A 26,046-nucleotide genomic window follows, 5' to 3' on the forward strand; every position below is an offset into this window, starting at 1 on the left:
TTCATGATCTTTTTCATTCAAACTTTAAACATATTTGCTAAATGGACCTGAATTTGAACTTTTTTCTTCTATTCTTTCCTAGCAGTTGCTATTGAGTTGCCACAGATGGGAAGAGAAGCAATTATAATTGAGAATTAACTTTCAGGTCAGCTCTCAATGATCTGCACTAGCATGCCAGGCTATTAGCAAAAATAAAAAAATGCTACATTCAACTGATTCTAGGGCGAGGCAGAGTTCCTCACTTTGAGAAGCTGTGCCAAAGGTGATTGGCAATGACCTCAAAAGTTTAGTGAAGAGCACCACAACTTGCATAGAAACCCTGATGCATTGTGTGTTCCTCTCCCCAAATCACTCCCTCTTGTCCCTTCCATGATGCCCCACCCTTTAGTTCTTTTTAGCCAGTTAGTAGTGAGCCCAACTAGGGAGAAAAAAGCATTCTTAATCAGGTTCCTAAGATGGAATGATGTTCAAATGTTAAAGATAATCAGAGATTATTAATATTTTTGAACAGAAAAAAATTCTAATTAGGTGGAGATAATTAGGATTTATCTGGTATTTATTCTTAAGATTCCCTAATCAAGCTTCTTTGTGCCATTCCACAAGAAAAGTTCTCCTTGTGGATTCCAAACTTTTTTCACCCTTCTTTGAAAGTACCTTAACACTTTTCAGCACTTCTTAGTTTACAAAGGACCTCCACAAGCATTTGTAATACGTCATCATGATAATTTTGGGAGGCAGGCAGACTAAGGAATGCCTATTTATAGCTGCCCAAGCTAGGGCTTAGAGAGGTTAAATAATTTGACTAGTGTCACGGTGGAGGTATTGGAACAAGAACCAGGCCAGCCACCCAGTTCTGTGCTCTTGCTCAGGCGCTCTTAATCTGTTCCCTCTGGCAGGTCACCAGTTAAGTGTAGCAGGAGCAGCAGTGGTCCCAGATGCCATCGGATCTTCCCCAGCCAGAGCATTCATGACCTTTCGAACTCCCCCATGAAGCTATTCTAAGCTCTGACAGGTCATCCCTGTTTCCTTGGCTTGCACGGGCTTTTTAGGATGAGTAAGAAAGGAGACGCCCTGTTTTTAATGTTTGCTATTTATAGTAAGGTATTTAAGTTACTTTTAAAGAAATAAAGGGAGATGCATGCTAACTACTGGCAACTTAAATATTGTGTTCCCTGAAAATCTAATGTATGGAAAGAAACCAATCTATTTGGGTTTACCCATAATATGACTGCATGATAATACAATTTCATAGCAGATATTATGTGCTTGGCCTTTTATCATTTAATTCTCCCTACTAACCTCTGAGGTCAGGACTATTATTTTATCATTACTTATTTCCAGAATTATATGCTAGGCACTGTGCTACTAGCTCAATGCTGAGACATGGTACAAAGCATGTCCCTTGTACTCATGGAAAGAACACATAGTCTAGGGGAGGAGATAGCCAATAAACAAACAATTACACAAATGAAAAACTGCAATTGTGGTAAGTGCTGTGAAGAGGTATATAATGTTCTGACAGAGTAAAATAGAGGAATATGACTTAGAATGGCAGAGAAGACTTCTTTGAGATCATAAGCATGAGAGGTGCTAATAAGATGAGGAAAGAGTGCGGCGGGGTGTTTCACCCAGAGGGAAACACACGTGCAAAGGCTTTCTAGTGGGATGGAGCCAGGGGCTTAAGGACTGAAAAAAAGGGCCAATGTAGCCAGAACACAGACAGTGAAAAATATATGAAGTGATGTTGTTCAGGTAGCTAGGCACCAGAACAAGGGGCTTCTCAGCTGTCTTAAGAGTATGTCTTTATCCTAAAGGCTAAAGGAAGCTACTGAAGTATAAGATTAGCTCTTGTTGGCTGTTATGTAAATAGTGGCTTAAGGAAAGAATAAATTTGGGAGTCCCAGTTAGGAGCCTCCTTCAATAGGCCAAGGAGAAATGGGGGTGGCACAGGCTAGAGGAGTGGTAGTGGAGAAGGAGAAGACAGGCATGATTTGAGAAATCTTTATTAAATCAATAGGACTTGCCAATAGTTTAGATTGGTGGGGAGAGGCAAGCAGAAAAGGTGGGCAGTAGGATATGTCAAAAATGCCTCCCAAGTTTCTATTTGCTTAACTGGATGCCATTCACAGTTGCAGAGAAAAATAAAACAGGACAGGTTGGGGGGGGGCAGGGGAAAATCATGACTTTGGTTGTAGACATGTTGAGTTTAAACTGCCTTTGAATCATGTGAGGAGAACAAAATATGCAGCTGGACATAAGAGTTCAGAGCTTAGAGGCACGATCTAGATTGGAGAGAGAAATCTGTCAGGACAGCTGTATGTGGGTTATAATTAACATAGTGGGCATAGAGAAAATAATTAGTAGGGAGTATAAAGTGAGGAGAAGGCAGCCTAGAATGGAACCTTGAGGAATTTCAATACTTAATGACTGGCTGGAAGAGGAAAATGGGGCTTGAAGAGGTTAAGTAACTTGTTCAAGCACATGTAACAAGTAAGTAGAAGAAAAAAAAATCAAATCCATGTCTGGCTGACCTGGAGCCCAAAGTTGCAGACATTATATTCTACTGCCTCCTTAACCAGTATTTGAAATAAAAGCATCACTTTGGGTTTAAAGGAGGTTAACAGTTGTAATAAATTACCTATATTAGCCAAGAATTGATAAACAGTCCCCCTAAAATACACAAGGGAGCTAAAGTGGTGTTGTTTTGAAGCTTGCAAACCATATTATCTTCAAATGTTTCCTCACAGGGAGGTGGTAAGCAAGCATTGCAATGTGAAAGTTGAATGCAATCTCAGAATCTTCCTCTTACTGAGAAACGGAATAGTTAGATCAAATAATAGTAATCATAATGCTGTACTTCTCAAAATGAAGGACAGAAAGTGCTCCTGAGGTATGCAGCAGGGGAACAAGGAATATTTGAAGAAAAATGATGAAGATGTTGCATCTCCAGGAGCAATTTTAGTTGGTGGCTTTGGGAAACGTTTTTGATATTAAATACAAACATGGATATCATTGACTAGAATCTAACCTTTGCATTCTTATTTATTTATTTTTAAAAATATTTATTTGTCAGAGAGAGAGAGAGTGAGAGAGTATGTGGGAGCACAAGCAGGGGGAGTGGCAGGCAGAGGGAGAAGCAGGCTCTCCGCTGAGCAATGAGCCCGACCTAGGACTTGATCCCAGGATCCTGGGATCATGATCTCAGCTGAAGGCAGATGCTTAACCGACTGAGCCACCCAGGCATCCCCTTTATATTCATTTTAAAGAGAAGCTGTAAGTCTCCAAAATTTTATACTCATCGTGGTAATCCACCCCCCCCCCCCAATTCCTTTGGAGTAGGCATTCACTTCCTGCTGGTATTAGGGATATTATGAAGGAAAGACTGAGATATACTGTTATAATGTATCTGGCAACATCACCTTCCAAATCTACACGAGGACTCAAAAAGAGTATCAAAAAGTGTATGAGGGGATTTTTTTTTTAATTTTGAATCATTTGCAAAGTGCAATTAAGAGAAGTCACATGGTCTTGAACATAAAATAAATATGAAGTGATTATTGTCAATTTATGAAAATTTCCAGTGTACTTTTGAATGACTTTATTCACTTTCTCACACTACCAATAGTGAGAAATGTAAGAACAGAGAAACACTGCTTGTACGGAGATTGGTAGTATTTCATTAAATATTTCCATTCTCCATCTGTATGAAATACACACAAATTCCAAGAAACAACTTTTTAAAAACACACACTCATGACTTACCTTTCCAAATGATCCCTGCCCTAATACTTTTAAAAGTTCAAATTGGGAAGGATCTGCCTTTTCATGTCCTTCCTTTACATGATGTGTGATTGCAATTTCTTTGATACTGCCTTCTTCCTGTTGAAGCAAATATAAAGGGAGAAAAGAGAGTTAGAGATACTTTCTCCAGCTATAAATCAAGAAATATAAATTTAGCATATCATATTAGAAATCCTCAAATTATTATTTTCTTAAAGTAAGCTCTACGTCCAACTTGAACTCATGACCCCCAAGATCAAGAGCTACATGCTCTACCAACTGAGCGAGCCACGTGACCCCAGGAATATACTTTCAAGTTAAATGTCAGAGAGAATGATACCAGCCCACTGCATAGACCAATTTAACCTCTACTTAACATTAGCACTGAGTATTTCCAAGTCTTCATTCTTCCTGTTGGAGATAATTAGAATAGTTTCATGGGGTGAGGGCAGAGAGTATAAAGAAGTCTGAAAACACAACAGAGTAATCTGCTGTGCTCTGACATGTGCTTGTATTAGGTAAAACCAATGCTACACACACACACACACACACACACACACACCCCGTATTTATTGGGGAGTGGGGTTGAAAAATATTCCAAGGCAAACATGGAGATTTCTACCCTCAGCAAGGCCATTTGGATCAGTATGCTGAAGTTTATTCTGTTGGAAATATGTAAGTTACTTTCTGTTTCTAGGACTACTTGAGATCTAAGGGAGAAAGATATAACTCTAAAACACAAAATCAAAAAAGATTTAAACATTTGAAATGGAGGATTAGACACAAGAAAAAAGTTACTACCCAGCATAATGGAACAGTGGAAAGTCTTAGTGTTAAGGGAAGGATTGTTAGACAGTGGATGCTTCAGTATATCTGAGGGAAGGCGTCAGAAAGGGAGAAAGGTTGAAAATATATGTATGTATACACAGAATTTCAATTACTTATTCACTCTGGGATTAGCAGATATTTAATCAAGACATGTACTATGTTACAGCCAAAAACTACAATAAAACAAAACCCAACAAAACCAGAAATATAAGCCAGTCAAAGACTATTTTTCTTTTTTTGCCTATAATGTTTTTTCCTAGTGCCTAAGTATTATTAATAGAATCGAAATGTGTTGTACACAAATAATTCATTGTTTTTATTATTGTTGTGTTCCATATGCATGTTTGAGCTCAATTAGCATTTTCTGAGATAGAATGTTGGCTATATATGGAATTACAAAGATTTCTTAAAAAGATATACTGGTATACTAATGTGGCAGGTTTTGAAAATGAGCAGTAAAAGGAAGAAAAGCTCTTATAGGACAAGAATGGAATCTAGGCCCACTATTTTACTCTGTAAGACAGAGTTTGTAGACTGTGCTAATACTTAGGCAGCTTCATCATTTTGGATGCTCTCAGAACTGTGGCAACAATAAACAATCCCCTAATATGGTTTAGTCCTTTATTTTGTAATTTCACATGCACTATCTCCTTTATTTTTCACAACCATCCTGTGCAGTAGGTGTTAGCGTAGAATCAAGCATTACTTGACTCTGAGACTCTACCCCCCCTTCCTGTGCACCCCTTCTCTGCAAATGAGACTGGTGTATAGGGGCTCAAGAGTGATAGCTATTTGTAGCTACATTAGGAAAGGCAGGAAGCAAATTACCAAATTCTTCTAAGAAAATTTTCAAAGAACAATGTATGTGTGGAACTGATTAAAATCCAGCAAATATTTATTAAGCACCTACCATGTACCAAGCCTGGTTAGGTGCTTTTTCACCTTTTATCTTATATTTATTGCTTCATAACAAATCTTTCACTACATATCAATGTTAGAGAGGGCTGATGATAACAGGGTGGAGTATACCTCAGAGCAAGCAAAAACATCTCAGAATACTCTACAGACTCCCCCATTCATCACGAGAAATTTGACAGATCTTTTAAAGGCTAAATGGTTTGAATACAGATTGAAGTTTAAAGAGATTAAGTAAAGATCACAAGCAAATAACTGGCAGATTTATGGATCAATTCCAGGTTCTGACTTCTGATGACTTCTAAAACAAGGCTCATAGCATTACACCATACTGAGACTGTCATAGGCTTCTGTGGTTCCCCATCCAAGATCAATGACAGGAACATACACACTTACTCCCTTGATCCTTGTAACTGGTCTGTTTCTCTTGGGTCAGTTAGCTACAGTGATTAGAGAAATGTCTCTGAACTTTTAGTAGCATATCCTCATCAGTTAAAAAAACCTCTGTTTTGTGTATTTGTACATTTATTGGCTTAAAAATTATATATACTTTTTGTATTACTAAATTATATACATTATACATGGAATGAAATTATAAAGAAGTTCTCCTCTTTCTTTTCTGTAACCCAAAGTGCTGTCACATGGCACTTTAAAGACTAGTAGATTACAGATTTAAACTCAAAAGGCCAAGGTCATGGGTTGGATTCTAGCATGTGCCAGTCAGCCTACTATGGAAAAAACTATCTGTTCAAGAGCCTAACTGGAATCTAACAGCCATTTATGCCTTTAAATTATGAGGCTGTGAAGAACTATACTCTATAACATTCCAAATGTCTTATCAGTTTTCTTTCTTGGGTAAGTGGGATGTAATTTTAGGCTGCAATATTGTTTCATCTTTTATTTCATAAAAATACTATAATTATGTGTCACAAAGATGCAACACAGGCAGGGAAGGATCACTGAATTATAAATGTTTTGCATTCTGCAGCAGGCATATAGGATCAAGTCTTACTCTCCTAATGAGAGCTACAATCAGGTCATGGGTCTCAAAATAAACAGCAGTAACTATTCAAGAAAGATTCTGTCTTGGATGACTACTCTTCCTTTCCTCTCATGTCAAACAAGTTACCAAAAAACACAGAATCTCCCTTTGATCCCTTCATTCAACAAACATACACTAAAACATCTACTGTGTATCAAACATGGAAATGGGAATACCCTTCTTTCTTTTCTTCCCGCCCCCCCCATTTCCAATAGCATCACCCAGGTACAATTCTTCATTACCTTGCCTGTGGAAAACTGAAACTAGCTTGGTTACTCATAATGCCCCTTTGTGCCACTGCCAGTCCACTTCATCCTCCCAACAAATTCATTTTTTTTTTAAGATTTTATTTATTTATTTGACAGAAAGAGAGAGCGAGAGTGAGCACAAGCAGGGGGAGTGGCAGGCAGAGGGAGAGGGAGAAGCAGGCTCCCCACTGGGCAGGGAGCCCGAAGTGGGACTCGATCCCAGGACCCTGGGATCATGACCTGAGCCGCAGGCAGACGCTTAACAACTGAGCCACCCAGGCGCTCAACAAATTCATTTTCTGAAAGGAGATAGCTCCAGTCATATGACCAGACTGCCCAAAAACTCCTCTAAATTTTCCTAAATTAAATGTACTGCTTCACCTTGGCATGTAAGACCCTCTACAATATGGCTGCACTTAGTTTTATGGTATTATCTCCCAACATTGCCTTACACATAATCTTTTGTCAACCTGGGTTATTTCTTGTTCCTTAAACTTTTTGTTTTTAAAATTAAATATGTGCACATGGATGACAAATCAAATAGTGACAAAATGCCCTATGATGAAATGCAAGTCTCCTCTCACCCCCATACCTAGGTTTTTAAAAAAAGTTAGTTCCTTTTGCACTTACATTGGTAATTTCTTGGTTTATTAAGACAATGCCTACTGATTTAAAAATAAGATGAAGGATTCACTCATATCCCTTTCATCATCTTCTTCCCCACTATTTGATAATTATATTACTTTTTACATAAATTTCTCATCTTTTCTATTAGTTTTGGATAGAATCCTAACTCCTCACTTAGTTTTGTTTTTTTTCAAGATTTATTTGAGAAACAGGGAGAGTGTGCAAGGGGGGAGGGGCGCAGGCAGAGGGAGAGAGAGAATCTCAAGCAGACTCCCCCCTACCCCAGCACAGAGCCCAGTGCGAGGCTTGATCTCATGACCCTGAGATCATGACCTGAGCTGAAACCAAGAGTTGGAAACAACCTATTGAGCCACTCAGGCACCCCCTAACTCCTCACTTTATAAAAGGAGGTTAATAGTGCCTATACTGGGACGCCTGGGTGGCTCAGTCAGTTAAGTGTCTCTGCCTTTGGTTCAGGTCATGATCCCGGGTCTTGGGCTCGAGTACTGTATCAGGCTCCTTGCTCAGCGAGGAGGCTGCTTCTCCCTCTGCCTGCCGCTCCCCCTGCTTGTGCTCTCTCGCTGTCTGACAAATAAACGAGTAAAAAAAAAAAAATCTTAAAAAAAAAAAGTGCCTGTACGTTTTTTCTCTGAAACTTCCCTAACCTGCTAGCTATATTTTTACATTATTAATATTGAGAAAATTAACATTCTCTCCTGTAACCACAACCAAACCCTTCATACTGTCTCCACAGCCTGATTTTAAAAGCAAAAGGCCCATACACCAGCATTCACATTTTTATGACAATATATTGTTTAAATGCAGGCTAGAAAGTACATTAAATTTCCTTTTATATGGGCCCATAGCAGTGACTTCCAAGACAATCTGAGGGGACTTAAAAAAAACAAACTAAAACAATACTTCATCAAATGCTTAAATTCATGATACATTTTACTTTGAGTTCTATTGGGACCACGAATTTTTTACATGTTTTTCTTTTTTTCCTGTTTCTAACAGCCCCATCATTCCTGGCGGGAGGGAAAGGTTAATCTGACCATTAGTCTTAATTTTTCCTTAACCCTTTACCATACTTCCCATTCTTCTGAGAGCCCTCTCTTACCCTCCCATCAGGAATGATTGGTCTCTAGGCCTTGCTGCACAGCTATTACCTCCAGATATCTCTTCAGGGCTTTCCTGGTCAAACCCACTATTCTCAGTTTCCCATATCATTCTCTTTCTTAGATTACTCCCTTGTAACTTCCTAAGAAAGGTAATGTGGAAAAAAAATTTCTGAACCTTGCACATCCGAAGATGCCTATTTTGTCTTCATATTTGTATAGTTTGGCTTGGTACCAAATTATGGAATAAAAACAATCTGGCCTCGGGGGTGCCTGGGTGGCTCAGTCTTTAAGCGTCTGCCTTTGGCTCAGGTCATAATCTCAGGGTCCTGGGATCGAGTCCCACATTGGGTTCCTTGCTCAGCAGGGAGTCTGCTTCTCCCTCTCCCACTCCCCCTGCTTGTGTTTCTTCTCTCGCTGTGTCTCTATCAAATAAATAAATAAAATCTTAAAAAAAAAAATAAAAAAAATAAAAACAATCTGGCCTCGAACACTGACGCTAATGGTCCATTGCCCTCTAGCAGCCAGGACTGCTACTGAGATGGGTGATGCTAGCCTGATACACATTTTTGGGAAGGTGAACTGTTTTCTTTCCAGAAGCTTTAAGAATTTTCTCTATCCTTGTACTTCTGAAATTCCACACTAGTGAGATAAATATGGGTCTTCTTTCCTTTAGAATGCTAGATGGTTGGTGAGCCTTTATAATTTAAAGATCTGAATTCTTTGCCTCTGGGGGAATTCTAACATTTTTTTTTTTGATAAATTTCCTTCCATCAATTTTTCAGGGTTTGTCTTTGTGCAACTCCTCTATTAGTTAGGTATTGTATGTCTGGAATTGAATCCTGTATGTCACTTATCTTTTTTCTCCTATTTTCCGAGAGACTTCCTTGGTTTTATTTTCCCACCCTCATACTGAATTTCTTATTCTGGCAAATCTTATTTTAAAATAAATTTGCAAGTGCTCCTTTTGTCAATGTTTCTTTGAAAAAAAAAAAATAGCAACTTCCTCCACTCCCTACCCCCTTACCCCAAGATGGATGCAATCATTCCAAACCTCTTTAGGATATAAACGAGAATTTCAAAAGTCTTTTTCTACATCGGGGCTCAGAAGGTGCAAAACAGTGTGCTTGGGGGTGGAAAGAAAAGATCGAGGCCTATGGCCCAAGTTCTAAAGACCCGTCACTGTTTTTTCAACACATTTTTTTGTTCCTTCCAAGTTTAAATTTTTACTAGTCACATTAGCAAGCTACCTTCTATCTACTTTTATGTTATACAGCCATAGCAGTATAATAGGCAAAATACCCTTGGTTGGTATCTTAATGCCCCCAATGTGCTTAATGTCACCAGTTTTTCCAAGTTATGGGACCATGGGTATTTTAGAAATGAATTTGAGGTTCAACTAGGACATAATATTAATGCTTGGGCAATCTTCGACAACAGGTAGAAAAGCAACAATGTGCTCTTCTAGCTCATACCTAGAATCTAATGAGATGGATGCAGAGAGGAATATCAAGTTTCCAAAGGCACTGATAATCCAAGCACAGACATTTGCATGTGACAAACATATCATGTGAATAAATCACCTGTAACTGAAATAAATCTGTCACATGGAAACAAAGAACTACAGTTTGACCGTTTGTAAAATTGTATTTTTGCCTGTAAGCACACAGTAAAGCAACTACAATTTTATGGAAAAAGAATTTTGTCAATGAAGTTGAGCACAGATTTAAGTTATATCCATTATTCCCCTGTGAGGTTCACATATTTTTACATTCTCTGGTACAAATATATTTTAAATTATACATGGATAGCTGCCCATTCATCATCATGAAAAACTTACACTGTGTATTTCTAAAACTTATGGTAAATTCTGTATTTTATTTTTACAAAGTCTACGTTTATTTGATAAGTAAAGTTCTAGCTGTAGGTAAAAGTGTGAGGCTGGCGGCTGGTCTCCATCACAACCCTGTATCATCTGTCTACAACCCCATCACTTTCAGGTATTTCCCACCCCCAGCCTAGATGTTCAATACCCTGAAGCTATATATGGGAATTCATTCATTCATCCATTTAAACATTTATTTATTGAGTACCTAATACATGCCAAGCACTCTTCTAGATGCCTGAGATATATAATAAATGGAATAGACCTAAAATCTCTGGCGTTTGGGGGAGAAAACAAACAATAATAATAGGTATATTCATGTTAGAACAAGATAAATACCATGGGAAAAAGATACTAAGTCGGTAAGAGGGATCAGAAGTGCAGGGATAAAAAGGAGAGCTTACAATTTTAAATAAAACCATCACTGCAGGTTTTACTGAAAAAGTGCTATTTGAGTAAAGACCAGAAAGACGTGATGGAGTCAACCATCTGGGGGAAGAGCATTTCAAGCAGAGACAAGCCAGTGCAAAGGCCAGTGTGGGAGCACACACGGAGACCAGTGTTTGGATCAGAGAGGAAGAGAAGAACAGGTCCAAGAGGGGACTAAAACTCAGGACACTCTGGTGCTTCTGCTTCTTCCTAACTGCCTAGTCCTAATGGAAATGTTTCTGATCTGTAACATATTCTCTTAGGCCCATTCCTTTTTGTTAGAAGGCAATTGAGATTATGAACCAGGTAGTGTGCTAGGTATTAGAGATACTAAGATAAAGAAGAGTATCTGCCCTCTAAGAATTTACTTAGGGTTTCAAAGATTTATTACTGGATAAATACTTGTTGAGATGTGACCCATGATAGAAAAAACAAGGTCAATTCAGTTAACAAATATATAATTTTAGGAATTCTGTAAAGGATGTCATTTTAGACATCACAGAAAAATGGCAGAAGGAAATTCATGGGCAGGTGGATCTTTTGGTGTTCATCCAGTCACACAGAAAGCCACCTCATTTGCTTCCTAGGACCATCAAGAGGTCTGTAGGTTCCTTCTTAAATGGTCCTTAAGGTTCGCCCTTTAATGGAAAAAAAAATTAACTTAATGTTTCCTTTTTAAGTTGAGAGGAAAAAGATACAATTTTGTTCTTAAAATGTAAAAGGATTAAAGAAAAGGAACAGAAAGTGATGCTGTCTATTTGAGACAGAAAACCTAATATTGTAACACACTACCATTAAGTAAACAAACTGCGTGATATTAATTGATTTTAAAGAATGATTCAACTTTTGGCATTATGCCCTGACTTGTATACATAATTTCCTTTTTCCTGCCCTCCCTTGGGTCAGGAAGTGTGTTCTTAAGGCATTTGTATTTTCTAAATTGTTTTGAATGTCAGAAAATACGGATGAAACTTGAAGTAAATTATTTAAATGTCCCTTGGTAAAAACTAATAAATAAATCTTTTCTAACCATGGATATATAACTATTTTTTGGCCTAACATAAAGAAGACCTTACAAATGAAAAATGTATACTTCATTTGCCTCTTGAATGTAATTCAAAATTCAAGTATTAATCTGTATACAGAAACCTAAGGTTCTATAACATAGTTTTTAATTTTAAAAAGAGATGTTAAATTTTTAGATGATCAAGATACATAAAAATTTGGCTGTGATACATAATTAGGCTGGTTATTCAAGCCATGCTGGAAAAAAAAAAAAAACATTTTAAGGTATTCTGGATTATAATCTGACCAAATCCAATTTACTTATTTGCCAATGGATGATAAATATGCTCAGCATTTTTCATTTAACCAAGTTCTCTAAGCGTATTCCAAGCCAGCTTCCACGTTTGAGAAAACAGCATTGCTGTTCTCCAGACTAACATTCCTAATCACTGCTACAGAGAGCACAGTTTTCTCCTAATCGGGAATCCCAATCAAAGAATTAAATTCTCTTTAAAGAACAGCAGGATAGCACAATTCTCATGGCAAAATATCGAGTTAATTTGGCAGAATTTTAGAAGAAACAAAATGCAAATTATCATTTGCTAAGCACATTTTAACAAAGTAATGCTTTGAAAACTGTGCCTATTCTAAGTTAGATAAAATTACTTAAAGTTACTTAAATACGGTTGGTTAAAAACTTCAAAATTTGAAAGGAATCAATTTCAACAAAAGTCTGACTTTAAGGTCTTGACTGTTTAAAACAATACATTCTCCAACCCATCAAAATATTGCTTACATTATAGTAATCTCCTAACTATCAATAAGTTCACAATTTTGTTCATGCCTGGTTTAATCCTGAAAGTTACTGTCATCTGTTTTATTATACAAAATTACAAACACAAGCAAAATAAAAACTACTCTACCACTAAAAAGCCAATGTAAAAATAAATTTACAAAATATACAATTGAAACGAATAATACACATAGGTGGCTTACTTTTAGCAAACAGAAATACTATCCCTTAAAAGTTCTTTAAAAACTGGTTTTGAATTTTGAAAAGCTTCTTAAAAGAACATATAAAATGAAATAATTGCTTAATTAGTATAATTATACTGAGCTCCAACTAAAACATTTTAGTTTTTACAGAAGTTGAACAAAGCTTACCTGTATAGAGCGAACACGAAAAGACAAAAATTTAAACATGGCTACGAAACCATGATGGTGATAAAAGAATTTCTGACCGTAAAACTTAGGTTGGAAAGGGAAGGCCAAGCCCCTGCAAAGTTTTCTCCTACCAGCTGTTCCGGCAATTAGAAAATTTCCTGTCAGGCGGGTCCTGAAATGCTAGAAAAAGAGTCCTGACAATTTTCCTGTGGTAAAAGAAAGGAGAAACGTAATGGCGAGGGCACTATGTAGCTGATAGGTAGGGAGGCCAGAACAGGAAACCAAAACAGATTTGCTGATAGCAAAATCCTGTTGAAATGTTCTTAACTCCTGGTTCCCAGGAACCTAGACAATTTTCACAACTAGTGAAATGAACATTATTTTTAGAATCCTGAGAAATGTCAGTATTTCTTAACTATACGACTCTTTAAAAGCAAATGAAACTAGTCAGCACTATTAAAATAGTAAGTCACTGATGCACATGTGAAATTTTACCCTTTGTAATGTTTATACACACACTCTAAAGGATAGTCTCAAGACTATTTTAAGGTTATATGTAGACAAGTCATGGGTGTTCCCTGTCAATGAGGCATTGTTTCATAACTATGGGAAGAAAATGACCACATGCAAGAAACTTTTTGATTGTGATATAAGGACAAATTCTTCCTGTCTTAAATGGAAGTAAATGATATTTAAATTCACATTGGTTATAGACATCAATTATTGGCCAGGTTAAAGACTCAAGGTCTATAGCTAAAAATCCTAGTTGATAAAATCTGAGTTAAAAGAAAGACCAACCCCTGGGTTATTAGTGAGCAAAAGGAACACTTACTGATATAAGCCAAACTGGAAATGGAGAGGTTAAGTTACCGGACAATCCCTTACTCCATTTCATTCTCTAATAGCCTCTAGAAGTTCTTCTAAGGTATTTTTATTTTGGAAAATAGTTTTTAAAATATGCCAATAATCAAAATATGATCACAGAAATAGTGGCATTTAAACAAAACCCAAGGACAGAAACATCGAGAGCTATGGGAAAATGCTCTACTTGATGTGTATTTAACCTATGTGGAACCAACAAACACATCAATCATTAGCATATATAACCTATACAAATTTAATGAAATAACTGAATTTTCAAAACCTGAAGACAATTTATCATATGATTTCACTCATATGTGGAATTTAAGAAACAACAGATGAACACAGGGGAAGGGAGGAAAAAATAAAATAAGACAAAATCAGAGAGGGAGACAAACCATAGGAGACTCTTAACTATAGGAAACAAACTGAGGGTTGCTGGAGGGGAGGTGGGTGGGGGATGGGGTAACTGGGGGATGGCATTAAGGAGGGCACTAGATGTAATGAGCACTGGGTGTTATATGCAATTGATGAATCACTAAACTCCACCTCTGAAACTAATAATACACTATATGTTAATTGATTAAAAAAACAAAATAAAACACAAAACCTTAAGAGTCTTCAGAAAACACCAGAAATGATCAGCTAGTTTTCTGGATGAAGGAACCATGGTCAAGGCAGGCACATATTCGATGATGCAGCTATCTATAATGAGATCTCAGTTCAGCACTACTTTACTGAGCAAACGTTAGAGTGTCCATTAGGTGCTACACGTGCCATATGAAAGGCTAGGGCTCTTCCTGCCGTATCAAATTTTTGTAGCTATGTTCTATAATGTTCTATATATGTTCCTGCTGCATTTACCTTTTATGGCAATATTTTATAAATGACCTAACAGAAGCTGAAGAATAAAAAAACTGCTCAATTTAAAAAATTACCTTACTTAACCAGGTACATTAGAATCAACTGGAACCTAAATAAATGTCTAAGATAAAATTTTGAATTCTGCTAGGGAATTGTGCAGTCCTCTTGATTAAAAATGCATGCCTCAATTTTTCAGCAAGGAAAGCACTTAAGAAAACTTCCATTAGAACATCAACCCGTTCATCTCCCAGAAGGAATTATTTAAGTCTCCTTAGAATGCTGCAAAAGGGCAGCATGGTTAGGACAACCACCTAACATAAAATTGCAGTCTGAACATGAGATGCCTTTTAAGACTGTCAAGAAGCAGCAAACAGCAATGGTTACTGCACAACTGATTAAGACGTACAAAACAAATAGGATTGTCTCTGTATACAGCACTCATCAACTTTATTCAAGTAATACTTAAGAAGCAACCAAATAACCTTTTTTGAATTTAAAGGATTAGTTTGAATTGGCTTTAATGACTACTGATGCTCAGGTTAACAGTCACATTTTGTTGTGTGCTGTGCTTTTTAATATTAACACTAAGAAAATGAAGCAGTATTTCAGATATCAAAACCTAAAATAAGTCTGAGTTGAAATGATACCTAAATTAAAACAGTGTAGTACTGCTGTGTAAAAGATAAACAGAGTGTCAGAAAAGAATAAAAGAATAAATTTGACACTTTACATCTGACGGAATGTTAGGACATTTGGCTACCTGTCTGGGAAATGCAGAAGCCATAAAGGAAAATATTAGTATAGATTTGATTATAAAATTCAACTTCTCTATATCAAAAGGTACCATAAATAAAGTTTAAAAGACTGGTTCACATGATTGGAATCCCTTATAATCATATTACAACTCAGCACTAAGCAACAGCTTTATTTGGGTGTTAGATGAGCCCTAACCCAAAATGAAAGCGCTTAAGGCCCTTTGGTACATTGCTTAAGACACTGATTACTGTTTAAGCACATGCCACTGCCCCTACCAGATTAATCTTCAGAACAGGCACCATACTTATCTTTGTATCCCCATAGCAAAGAGCATATAGTAGGAATTCAAATAATGGCTGCTTGAGTAAGAAGTATCATATGCTGAAATCTGAAATGGATACTACTTGTGTGGCTGTGTGCATGGAACTAGGTATTATTGTTTATATTTTTCCTGCTTCTTTTGACTTTCTTGAAATTTATCTTACTAAAATTTCAGCTAATCTTTCTTTATTCTTATATCTTACTGGTTTTAATGTTTATCTTATTCAAAAAGTAAATTTTATTATAAAAAGTATACATGTCCATTACAGAAAACTTGAACAATAAACAAGGAGAAAAACAAAGGAAAAAATCACTATTTTGGTGCTTATCTTTCTAGTCTTTTTCTGTATACACACACGTCCACACTTGAACCATACTATACATATTATCACTTTTTTTCGGTAAAGGGCCAGACAGTAAATGTTTTTGGCTTTGCAGGCCATATGGTCTGTGTCAACTCTGCTACTGCAGTGGGAAAAGGAATGGGTGAGGCTTAATATATAGCCAGAATAATCTTAAAACAGAAATCAGACTGGGTCATGCCCCTACCTCAGATTCTTCAATGGTTTCCTGTCACAGAACAAAACCCAAATTTCTCAGTCTGTGGACCATAAAGCAGGCACTAAGAAACACTACTTGATGATGACTTGGGAATATATTCACTAAATCATTCAGATACAATGTCAATATTTGGTTTTAGACATTATTTTATCATGTTAAGGTCAGATTACTTCCTCTTTACTAAAAGAGGAATGAATAGTCAATTTTATATAATGTCTTATTATCTATTAATATAGTCACTTAATTTATCTCCTTTGACCTAACGATTTGATAATGTAGATCAACAGATGTCCTGATATGTTTGTATTTCTGGGAAAAATCCATTATTTTAATATATGTATTTGATTTGTAATCTTTTAAAAGGATTTTTGCATCTATATTTGTAAGTTAAACTGGCAGTTTCCTTTTGTGTGTTAACTTTCATTTTCAGGGCTATGCTAACTTTATAAAACAAACTAGAAGGCAATGTAAATTTTTTTCCTATGCTTTGGGACAATTTAAAGACTACAGGAATGATCTATTTCTTGAAAGTTTCAAAGATTTCTCCATGAAGTCACAGGGGCCTGGCACCGTAGTTGGAAGGCAGAGAGTTTAACGCCTTAAATTTCTCCCTTGTTATTGGTATATTCAGTTTTTCTATCCCTTCCTAAATGATATCTTTAGATTTTCCTAGAAAACCACATTTCAGCAAGACTTTTATGTTAGTATACAGTTACACTTAGTATTCTATGTTTTTAAACTTAAACTTAAGGAACATGTCAAGCATATCTAAAGTAGACAGATGAGTATAACAAACCCTCATGTACCTATCACTCACCTTTAACGATTACCAACTCACGGCCAGTCTTGCTTCATACACTCACTTCCCCCCATAACTAATTATTCCCATAATTCATTCCCATAATTAATTATTTTGAAGCAAATCCCAGATATTATATCATTTCACCTATAAATATTTCTGTTGTTAAGATGTTTTAAACTCTTTCCTATCTGTGGCTGTATCGTATTTTGCTTTCTGAATGTTGTATATTTGCTTCCCCCCCCACCCCATTTTCTCATTCACTGTTTTTGGAATTTGTATTTAATTCCTTCTTCTTGCTCTCTAGAAGCTTACTTTGTAGTTCTTTTCCCAGCGTCTTTCACTGAAATAAATTCCTTTATTTGAATTCTCATTCATTAATAAATTTTTCTTTCTTTCAAGTATAATTCTAACAATATCATTTAACATACTATATTCTAAGCACTGTGCTTACATGAAATTATTTCAGTTAAATCTCACTACACTGAGATAAGTACTATTATCCATACTACAGATGCAGAAACTGAGCGGTAAAGAGAAGTTAAGGAACTTGTTGCTCAAGTTCATACTTTCTTGAAAGTCAGAATGGCTGTGATGTTGGTGGGAGCATAACTAGGCAAGTCTATCTGGGGAAGGAGTGTGTATTATGTATGGCCAGTGGCTGACTTAAGTCAGAAACCAGGAAGTGCTAAAACTTGTGATAAGACCCAGAAGACAGTAGAGGGTCCATAGCAGAGTTCCTGAACACTTTTCTACAGCATACATTATATTTGTCTGGCAAAACCCCAACCCTGGTCAAACCCAATTATCAACCATTTTCTTAAGTCCATGAAAGCAGAACCATGCTGGAGAAAAGTCAACCCCTAGGATAGAAACTTAAAATGAACATGTTTTCTGAAATGAGTCCTTTGGATATGATTTTTTGTATGGATCAGTTTTTCAGGTACTGAAGGGTTTAATATCTAAGGGTTTCCATTTAAGTACAGAAGAATTACTCTCTAGCACACGTCCATCAGTAGATAATGTTGCAAAGTGCTAAAGTTCTATGGTTTTAAATTAGAGATAGGAAATATCACCAACCTTAAGCAAATGGTAGTGGCTTCCTAGAGCACTGAGATGGGTTCCTTCTAAGGTCCCGTCTCAATGACCCCTTGCACCATTTCCTACGAGCATGGAGAGAGGGCAAGGGGGCAGCTGTACCAATGCCCCAGGTAGGAATACTGCAGTAAGCAGTAATACATCCTAGGTAGTATTGCTTGTCAATCTAGCCACATTTTTTTCCCCCTCATGTAAGTAAAGAGGTTACAACTTTCAATATATGACAGTATTTCAGATTGACTCAATAAACCAGTCATACTTGAACAGAACTTAATCAAATCAGTTTGCTCTCTTTCCATTTGTGTATCAGATCACTCAAACTGAAAAAATGTGTAGACTGCAGCAGAGGAGAGGCAATTTTGGATCAGAGGCACCATATGAGGTAGGCAAGCCATGAAAAAAGGGGGGAGATTTTATTTTTTTTAAAGCTCTTATGCATGGATGAAAGGGACACTAGGAAGTGAAAAAATAGCCCTGAAAGAGAGCCAAAAATGTAGCAAAGGGAAACCTTACATGTTTGGAAAATTTGCCAATTATACACATACTCGATTTAATGCCACCATGCAGTGCTAATTATAATGCTATTTATCTCAGAAATATTTTCCTAAGTGGTATATACTTACATGTACTAGATTATATTTTTCCCATGCTCTGAGTGCTAAAATATACTCTCAGCCAATGAGAGAACAACAGACAATACTCTACACAATTAATCAGTAAGTGCTGTCAATGTACCACTCCACAAATATTCCCTGCCAATGAGCACTCTATTGTACTTTCCTGTGTTGAGTGGGTTTTTCACTGTCTATTGTCTACTATGCTAGGGCTTCTCCTTTGATAGTTTATTTTGTGTTGAATCCACGATGACTGCAAGAGGTGTGCAAGTATGTGCAGGACTCATGGCTATGAGTATCACTTTGGATGTTCAAATGCAAGGTTTAAAGCAGCCTGAAGGAACCTTCAAGGAAATGGAAATCAGTGGACAACTGGAACTGGTGAAATTCCCTGGATACTGTGAAGGCCATCATACACATTACTGCAGCCTTAGGGTTACTATATGAACAATTGCTAGAGTAACGGCATGCGTGCAAGTGGAAGAAATTACTACTAAAGGCCTATCACGACTTCAGGGGATTTGTAAAGAATGCAGGCACTGTCAGTGTACTACCTGTGTCCTTCATGGAGTGCTGCTCCTTAACCTGGCATTTAAGGTCATCTATGAACTATCTTCACTATACCTTTATAAGCCATTTTTATCACTATTACTTTAAACAAGCTTTCTCTAATTCTTGACAATCACACATGTGACCATGATACAAGAGCTACAAAAACTGAGTTGATAAATGCAGTGTTTAAGACTGTAGTCAGGGGCGCCTGGGTGGCTCAGTCGGTTAAGCATCTGCCTTCAGCTCAGGTCATGATCCTGGGGTCTTGGGATCGAGCCCCACATCCAGCTCCCTGCTCAGCGGAGAGCCTGCTTCTCCCTCTCCATCTGCCTGCCACTCTGCCTACTTGTGCTCTCTCTCTCTGTCAAATAAATAAATAAAATCTTTAAAAAAAAAGACTGTAGTCGTATAATATTTACAAAGTTGATGTCATAAATAACTGATGTATGCATGGTCACCAGAAATAAATAATAAGAGAAACAGAAGGGTCAAAGGACCAAGTTAAGAGAAAATTAACTCATTTCACAATTTGGTCTGAGGCCAGGCCTATTGTCAGCCACAAAATTACTGGATACCACCATAGTTCCTAAGAGGCATACTTTATCCCTGGTGAATAGTCTAAAAGAATAGGATCAGACTCTGGAAGAAAGAGGACAGGAAAATGAACACTTATTGGGTTCTTACTTTGTGCTAGGTACTTATTTATCTCCTTTAATTCTGAAGCCTCAGAAGAACCTTTGCCTGGTACTGTAAGAACCACTAAGAGAATTATCTCCCAACTAAGCAAGAAATAGCTTTAATGATGGTTCTTGGATGACTACAGAGATGTAAACAGTCAAGACTCCCTAATAGCTAAACTGTGGAAAGAGCCTAGATGTCCATCATCAGATGAATGGATAAAGAAGATATGGTATATACATATATATGTGTGTGTATACACACACACACACACACAGGAATATTATGCAGCCATCAAAAAAGTGAAATCTTGCCATTTGCAATGACGTGGATGGAACTAGAGGGTATTATGCTAAGGGAAATAAGTCAATCAGAGAAAGTATCATATGATCTCACTGATATGAGGATTTCGAGAAACAAGACAGAGCATCATAGGGGAAGGGAGGGAAAAATGAAACAAGATGAAACCAGAGAGGGAGACAAACCATAAGAGACTCTTAATCTCAGGAAACAAACTGAGGGTTGCTGGAGTGGAGGGGGGTGGGAGGGACGGAGTGGGTGGGTGATGGACATTGGGGAGGGTATGTACTATGGTGAGCGCTGTGAATTGTGTAAGACTGATGATGAATCACAGACCTGTACCCCTGAAACAAATAATTTATTATATGTTAATTAAAAAAAAAAGACTTCCTATTTCTTCAGCATGGATCATGCAGAACAAGGAGTCCTCTAGCCAATTGAGAAAAGGGAAATTCCAGAGTCCAGGAAGATATCTTGGCTTAAGGTACTATATAGCACTCTTCTTTTTTTTTTTTAAAGATTTTATTTATTTATTTGACAGAGAGAGAGAGAGCACAGGTAGGCAGAACAGCAGGCAGAGGGAAAGGGAGAAGCAGTCTCCCCGCTGAGCAAGGAGCCCAATGTGGGGCTCGATCCCAGGACCCTGGGATCATGACCTGAGCCGAAGGCAGACGCTTAACGACTGAGCCACCCAGGCGCCCCAGCACTCCTATCTTCTGCTATAAAGGTAGTCTCTCCCCAGCTCCACCAGAATAAAGGCTAAAAATAATCAAGTCTCTCCAGCAGGGGAGGGAGAACAAACGACACCAGCTAAAACAAGTTAACTGGTGAAAAATTCAATGAATTATACATAAATATGGATTAATATGCAAACATCCCTGGGGGAGGGAGATAAAGAAAGGTGATGACTACCTGTTATATTCTGGTATGAAATCAATTTAATTGGATAAAGTTCTTATATTTTATGAGATACATGGAGAATATAAAAGTTTTTACTTCAGGTGAGTGAAGACAAGAAAGGATTGAAAGGAAAAGAGTATTAAAATTTCAGGAGATGGAAGAGAAGTGGATCTAGGATCTGGGAAGAAGGCAGAATGCAGGGCAAAGAACAAAGGGAAGAGAGAAGAGATGAGGTGTGAAGGAGGAAACAATCCAGCCAGAATGAAATGACTGCTACAAACAGAAACCAGGGGACATGTTCAAGATAAAACAGAGGGGGACATGTTCAAGATACAACACAGAGGCAGCTTCGTATGTCAAGAAGATCTGAGTGAAAGTATTTTATGTTTAGGAGAAATTTGCCTTTCCTTTATGATTATCATTTTAGTCAAACCTGATTTAGCTACCGCTCACATTTTTCCCCCTTTGGCTTTTGTTTACAACACTGTCCCATGAGAATACCTTCACCCAAATATTGACATTTACTTCTAAAAACCTATACCAAAATTTTATGTCTTCTGTGGATTTTTACCTGATTATACCAGTTATAAATAGTTTTACTTTAAATTCTAGTTAACTTAGGGACGCCTGGGTGGCTCAGATGGTTAAGCATCTGCCTTCGGCTCAGGTCATGATCCCAGGATCCTGGGATCGAGCCCCACATTGGGCTCTGTGCTCAGCAGGGAGCCTGCTTCTCCCTCTCCCATCCTGTCTGCCTACTTGTGATCTCTTTCTCTCTCTCTGTGAAATAAATAAATAAATAAAATCTTTAAATTCTAGTTAACTTAAATTTTTATCTATGGTTAGATGGTCAGATAGTACTGTAAGGCTTATATGACCAAAAAGCAGCAGTAACTAGTGCTCCTGGTACCCTTTCAGCTCTTTTCATTGCCCCCTCTGGTATTTATCTCTAATCAACACAAGAAACAACAGGTGTTGGCGAGGATGTGGAGAAAGGGGAACCCTCATGCACTGCTGGTGGGAATGCAAACTGGTGCAGTCACTCTGGAGAACAGTATGGAGGTTCCTCAAAAAGTTAAAAATAGAACTAACCTATGGTTCAGCAATTGCAATACTAGGTTTTTATCCAAAGAATTAAAAAAACACTAATTCAAAGGGATTCACGCACCCCGATGTTTATAGCAGCATTATCTACAACAGCCAAATTATGGAAACACCCCAAGTGTCTGTCAACTGACGAACAGATAAAGAAGTGGTACATATATACCATGGAATATTACTCAGCCATCAAAAAGAATGAAATCTTGCCATTTGCAACGACATGGATGGAGCTAGAGAGTATTATGCTAAGTGAAATAAGTCCATTATAGAAAGACAAAAACCATATTATTTCACTCATATGTGGAATTTAAGGAACAGAACAAATGAGCAAAGGAGAAAAAAAAGAGAGGGGCCCACCATTGTTCTTAATTATAGGGAACAAACGAATGGTTACAAGAGGGGAGGTGGGGGGAAATGGGTTAAACAGGTGATGGGGATTAAGGAGTGCACTTGTCCTGATGAGCACCAGGTGATGTACTGACATGCTGAATCACTACAGTATACCTGAAACTAATATTACACTGTATGTTAACTGGAATTTAAATAAAAAAGGAAAAAGAATAACCTTATACTACTTCCTCCTGACTCATCAATTTCAGATATTATCTTTAGACATCCTATTAGAGATGACTTAAAACTCGTATCACAAATTTTGATTAAATTAGTATTTAGTTTTTATATTATTATGATTATGCAAACACTGTTCACTGCCAAGGTAAGGAATATACTCTAGTTACATTTCTTGTGTACAACTTCTGTTTTCTTCTTAAGTTTGCAGTTGGTTTTAAAATTTGCTTTCTTTTTGCCTACAAATTCTTCTCACTCTGCCTCTTAAGTGAATTTTCAGTACTCCAACCTATTGGATAATTCATCACTTCTATTTTTTTCCCCTGGAGACAGCTTTCCTGGAATCATCTGTCTGCTTCAATCTGGACTGAGTACTCTCTAAGCCTACTGAATGAACTAGTCTTCTGAAGCACCCTTTATTCATCACAATGTGAAGGAACTTTCTTCATTGTGCTTATAAATGTTGGATCCTTTGTTGCCTGAATCTCATGTCTTTTTCTTGTTAACAACCATCTCATGTTGGCAGAGCCCACTTTCCAGCGACTTCCTAAAAATAGGTATATGTCTGAAAATATCTTGGTTGAAAATCATTTTCACTAAGCACTTCAAAGGCATTGCTCCTTGTCTTCTAACTTCCAATGTTGAAATGTTTGATATTATTTTTACACCCTGTCCTTTATATATTTTAAAAATCTCTTAAAAGCTTGTCTTAGCCTGCTTGGGCTGCTATAACAGAATACCATACACTAAGTCATTTATGATAAACAGTAGAAATGTATTTGTCAAAGTTCTGGAGCCTAGGAAGTCCAAATCCAAATCACCAGCAGATTTGGTGTCTGGTGAGAATCTGTTTCCTGGTTCATAGACAGTTATCTTCTTGCTGTGTCTTCACATGGCAGAAGGGACAAGGGAGCTCTCTTGGGTCTCTTTTATAAGGGCACTAATCCTATTTATGAGGCATCTGCCCTCATGACCTAACTACCTCCCAAAGGCCCCACCTCCAAACACCACTACATCAAGGATTAGGCTCCAACATATAAATTTTGTGGGGAGACACATTCAGTCCAATAAAACTTCTAGGGTTTTGTATCACTGGTGCTTGATAATTCACAATAATGATTCTTCTTGAGAGTAGGTGTTTTGTTTGTTTGTTTTCATTAACAGGCTTTCTTTTCAGTAGGCCATTTTAATCTAGCAACTCACAGTCCTCATATTAGGGAAAATTTTTTTTTGGTATTTTAGTACTCCATCTAATCTAAGAGCATGATTATCACTATACCATTATAGAAGAAAATGCAGCCAATTAAAATGTGTCACACCATTGGCTTTAACAAACATTTCGATTTCAGAAATATTAAAATGTGGGAAAAAAACAAATATGATATTTCTTTCCTAGTTTCTTCCTTTCCATTTCCCTGTTGTCTCTGGAATTCCTATTAAGTAGATGTTAGATTGCTTCTTTCTTTTTCTCTCCTATTTTCTATCTCTTTCTCTTACTCCGTTTTTTTTTTTGAGATTTCCTTAACATTAGCTTTTAAATATTCTACTAAAATGTAGAACATTCCTATCCCGTTTTTAATTTTCTGATTAAAAAAATAGCATCCTACTCTTATTTTAGCATATTAATTTTGTCTTTTAACACTCAGAAGGTAATAATTTAACTTTTCTTTTTCCTTTTTACTGCACTGTCTGTTCCTTCAAGAGCTTATTCTTTCATTTGGAAGCCTTTCTCAAATGTCCAGTGATATTTGGCTTTTCAGTCATACTTAAGAGTGAGACACTGAGAAGTAGACCACATGTTCTGGAGCTTGTCAACTGTTAGGCTTTTTTGGTAGGTTAATTGGCCAAATGGCCTTTACATTGAAGATCTCCTAAATGTCTGTTTCTAAAGGTCTTTTATCAGGGACCATTCAATTTCTTCACGAAAGAAAGCTTTACTTTTCTGCCGGGAAGATATGGTCCTGGTTGGTGTAATGGGCTTTCACTTTATCTCCTTGTTTCTAGCCCACTGCCTCACATCACTTCCTACTATACCTGGGGTTCCCCAAGTCTGGAGCTATTCTGATTCATTTTTCTCTAAAAAATACCCCCATCTCTTCCAGGGGTGGGAGAGAGGAGAGAGTGAGGGCTGTTTATACTGACATTCAACCACTCTCTGTTTTCAGCCCCATGCCATTCCTCCACTTTCCTGGTGAATGAGGTACCTGGTGACCTCATTCTTGAGCTCTTCTGGAGCTGTGAGGGCAATAAATAAGGCATGCTTCCTGCTGCTATACCCCTCTAAAAGCACTTAGGTCCTTTAACTTCCTCTTGTTATGACTCTTTTATCTACTTTTCACATTTCTATGTTGTGGTTCAAATTACACAAGTCTTCTAATTTAAAGATCACGTTTCTGTTTCTTATTCTCCTTGATATTTTGGGTGATTATTTACCAGAAGAGAAGAAGACAAAAACAACTTTATTTTGCCATTTAAAGACTGCAAGTTTGGGGCGCCTGGGTGGCTCAGTCGTTAAGCGTCTGCCTTCGGCTCAGGTCATGATCCCAGGGTCCTGGGATCGAGCCCCGCATTGGGCTCCCTGCTCCGCGGGAAGCCTGCTTCTCCCTCTCCCATTCCCCCTGCTTGTATTCCCTCTTTCGCTGTGTCTCTCTCTGTCAAATAAATAAATAAAATCTTAAAAAAAAAAAAAAAGACTGCAAGTTTCCCTCATATGCTTTTGTATCTCCAACAACCTAGCAGAGTTCTTGGCACCTAACAGAAATTCGTTAAGTGCTTGGTTAATGAATGACTAGCTGTAGTCAGAGTTCAGACTAAGCTGCTGAAACAAAAAGACCCCAAAATGTAATGGCTCAAACAAGATAAGTGCCTTTTTTTTTTCTCATGGAGCAGTCCATAGGTAAGAGGGTAAATTAGGGTGAAGAGGTATCACACGATCATTAGGTCAATAAAGGACCCAGGTGTCTTCTCTCTTGTTACTCTCCATCCATCCTACAGTCTTGTTGTGGTCAAAACTGGCTATTCATCATACTCTGT

General features: G+C 37.4%; 1 protein-coding gene across 6 annotated transcripts in view; it reads right to left on the minus strand.

The window, feature by feature from the left end:
• Positions 1 to 26,046, minus strand: part of RPS6KA3 (ribosomal protein S6 kinase A3) — a 113,126-nt gene that overhangs the window by 49,944 nt on the left and 37,136 nt on the right. For 5 of the 6 annotated variants that reach the window (XM_035000562.1, XM_035000558.1, XM_035000570.1 and 2 more), the window contains one exon: positions 3,763 to 3,879. In XM_035000562.1, coding sequence (XP_034856453.1) covers positions 3,763 to 3,879 — 117 coding nt within the window. Of the gene's footprint in view, positions 1 to 3,762; positions 3,880 to 13,041; positions 13,248 to 26,046 lie in introns of those variants that run through there. The other variant, XM_035000587.1, reaches the window with a different exon arrangement.

This window comes from Mirounga leonina, unplaced genomic scaffold (genome assembly GCF_011800145.1).
Source record: "Mirounga leonina isolate KUSES-001 unplaced genomic scaffold, KU_Mleo_1.0 Mir_101595, whole genome shotgun sequence".
NCBI classification, from domain to species: Eukaryota; Metazoa; Chordata; class Mammalia; order Carnivora; family Phocidae; genus Mirounga; species Mirounga leonina.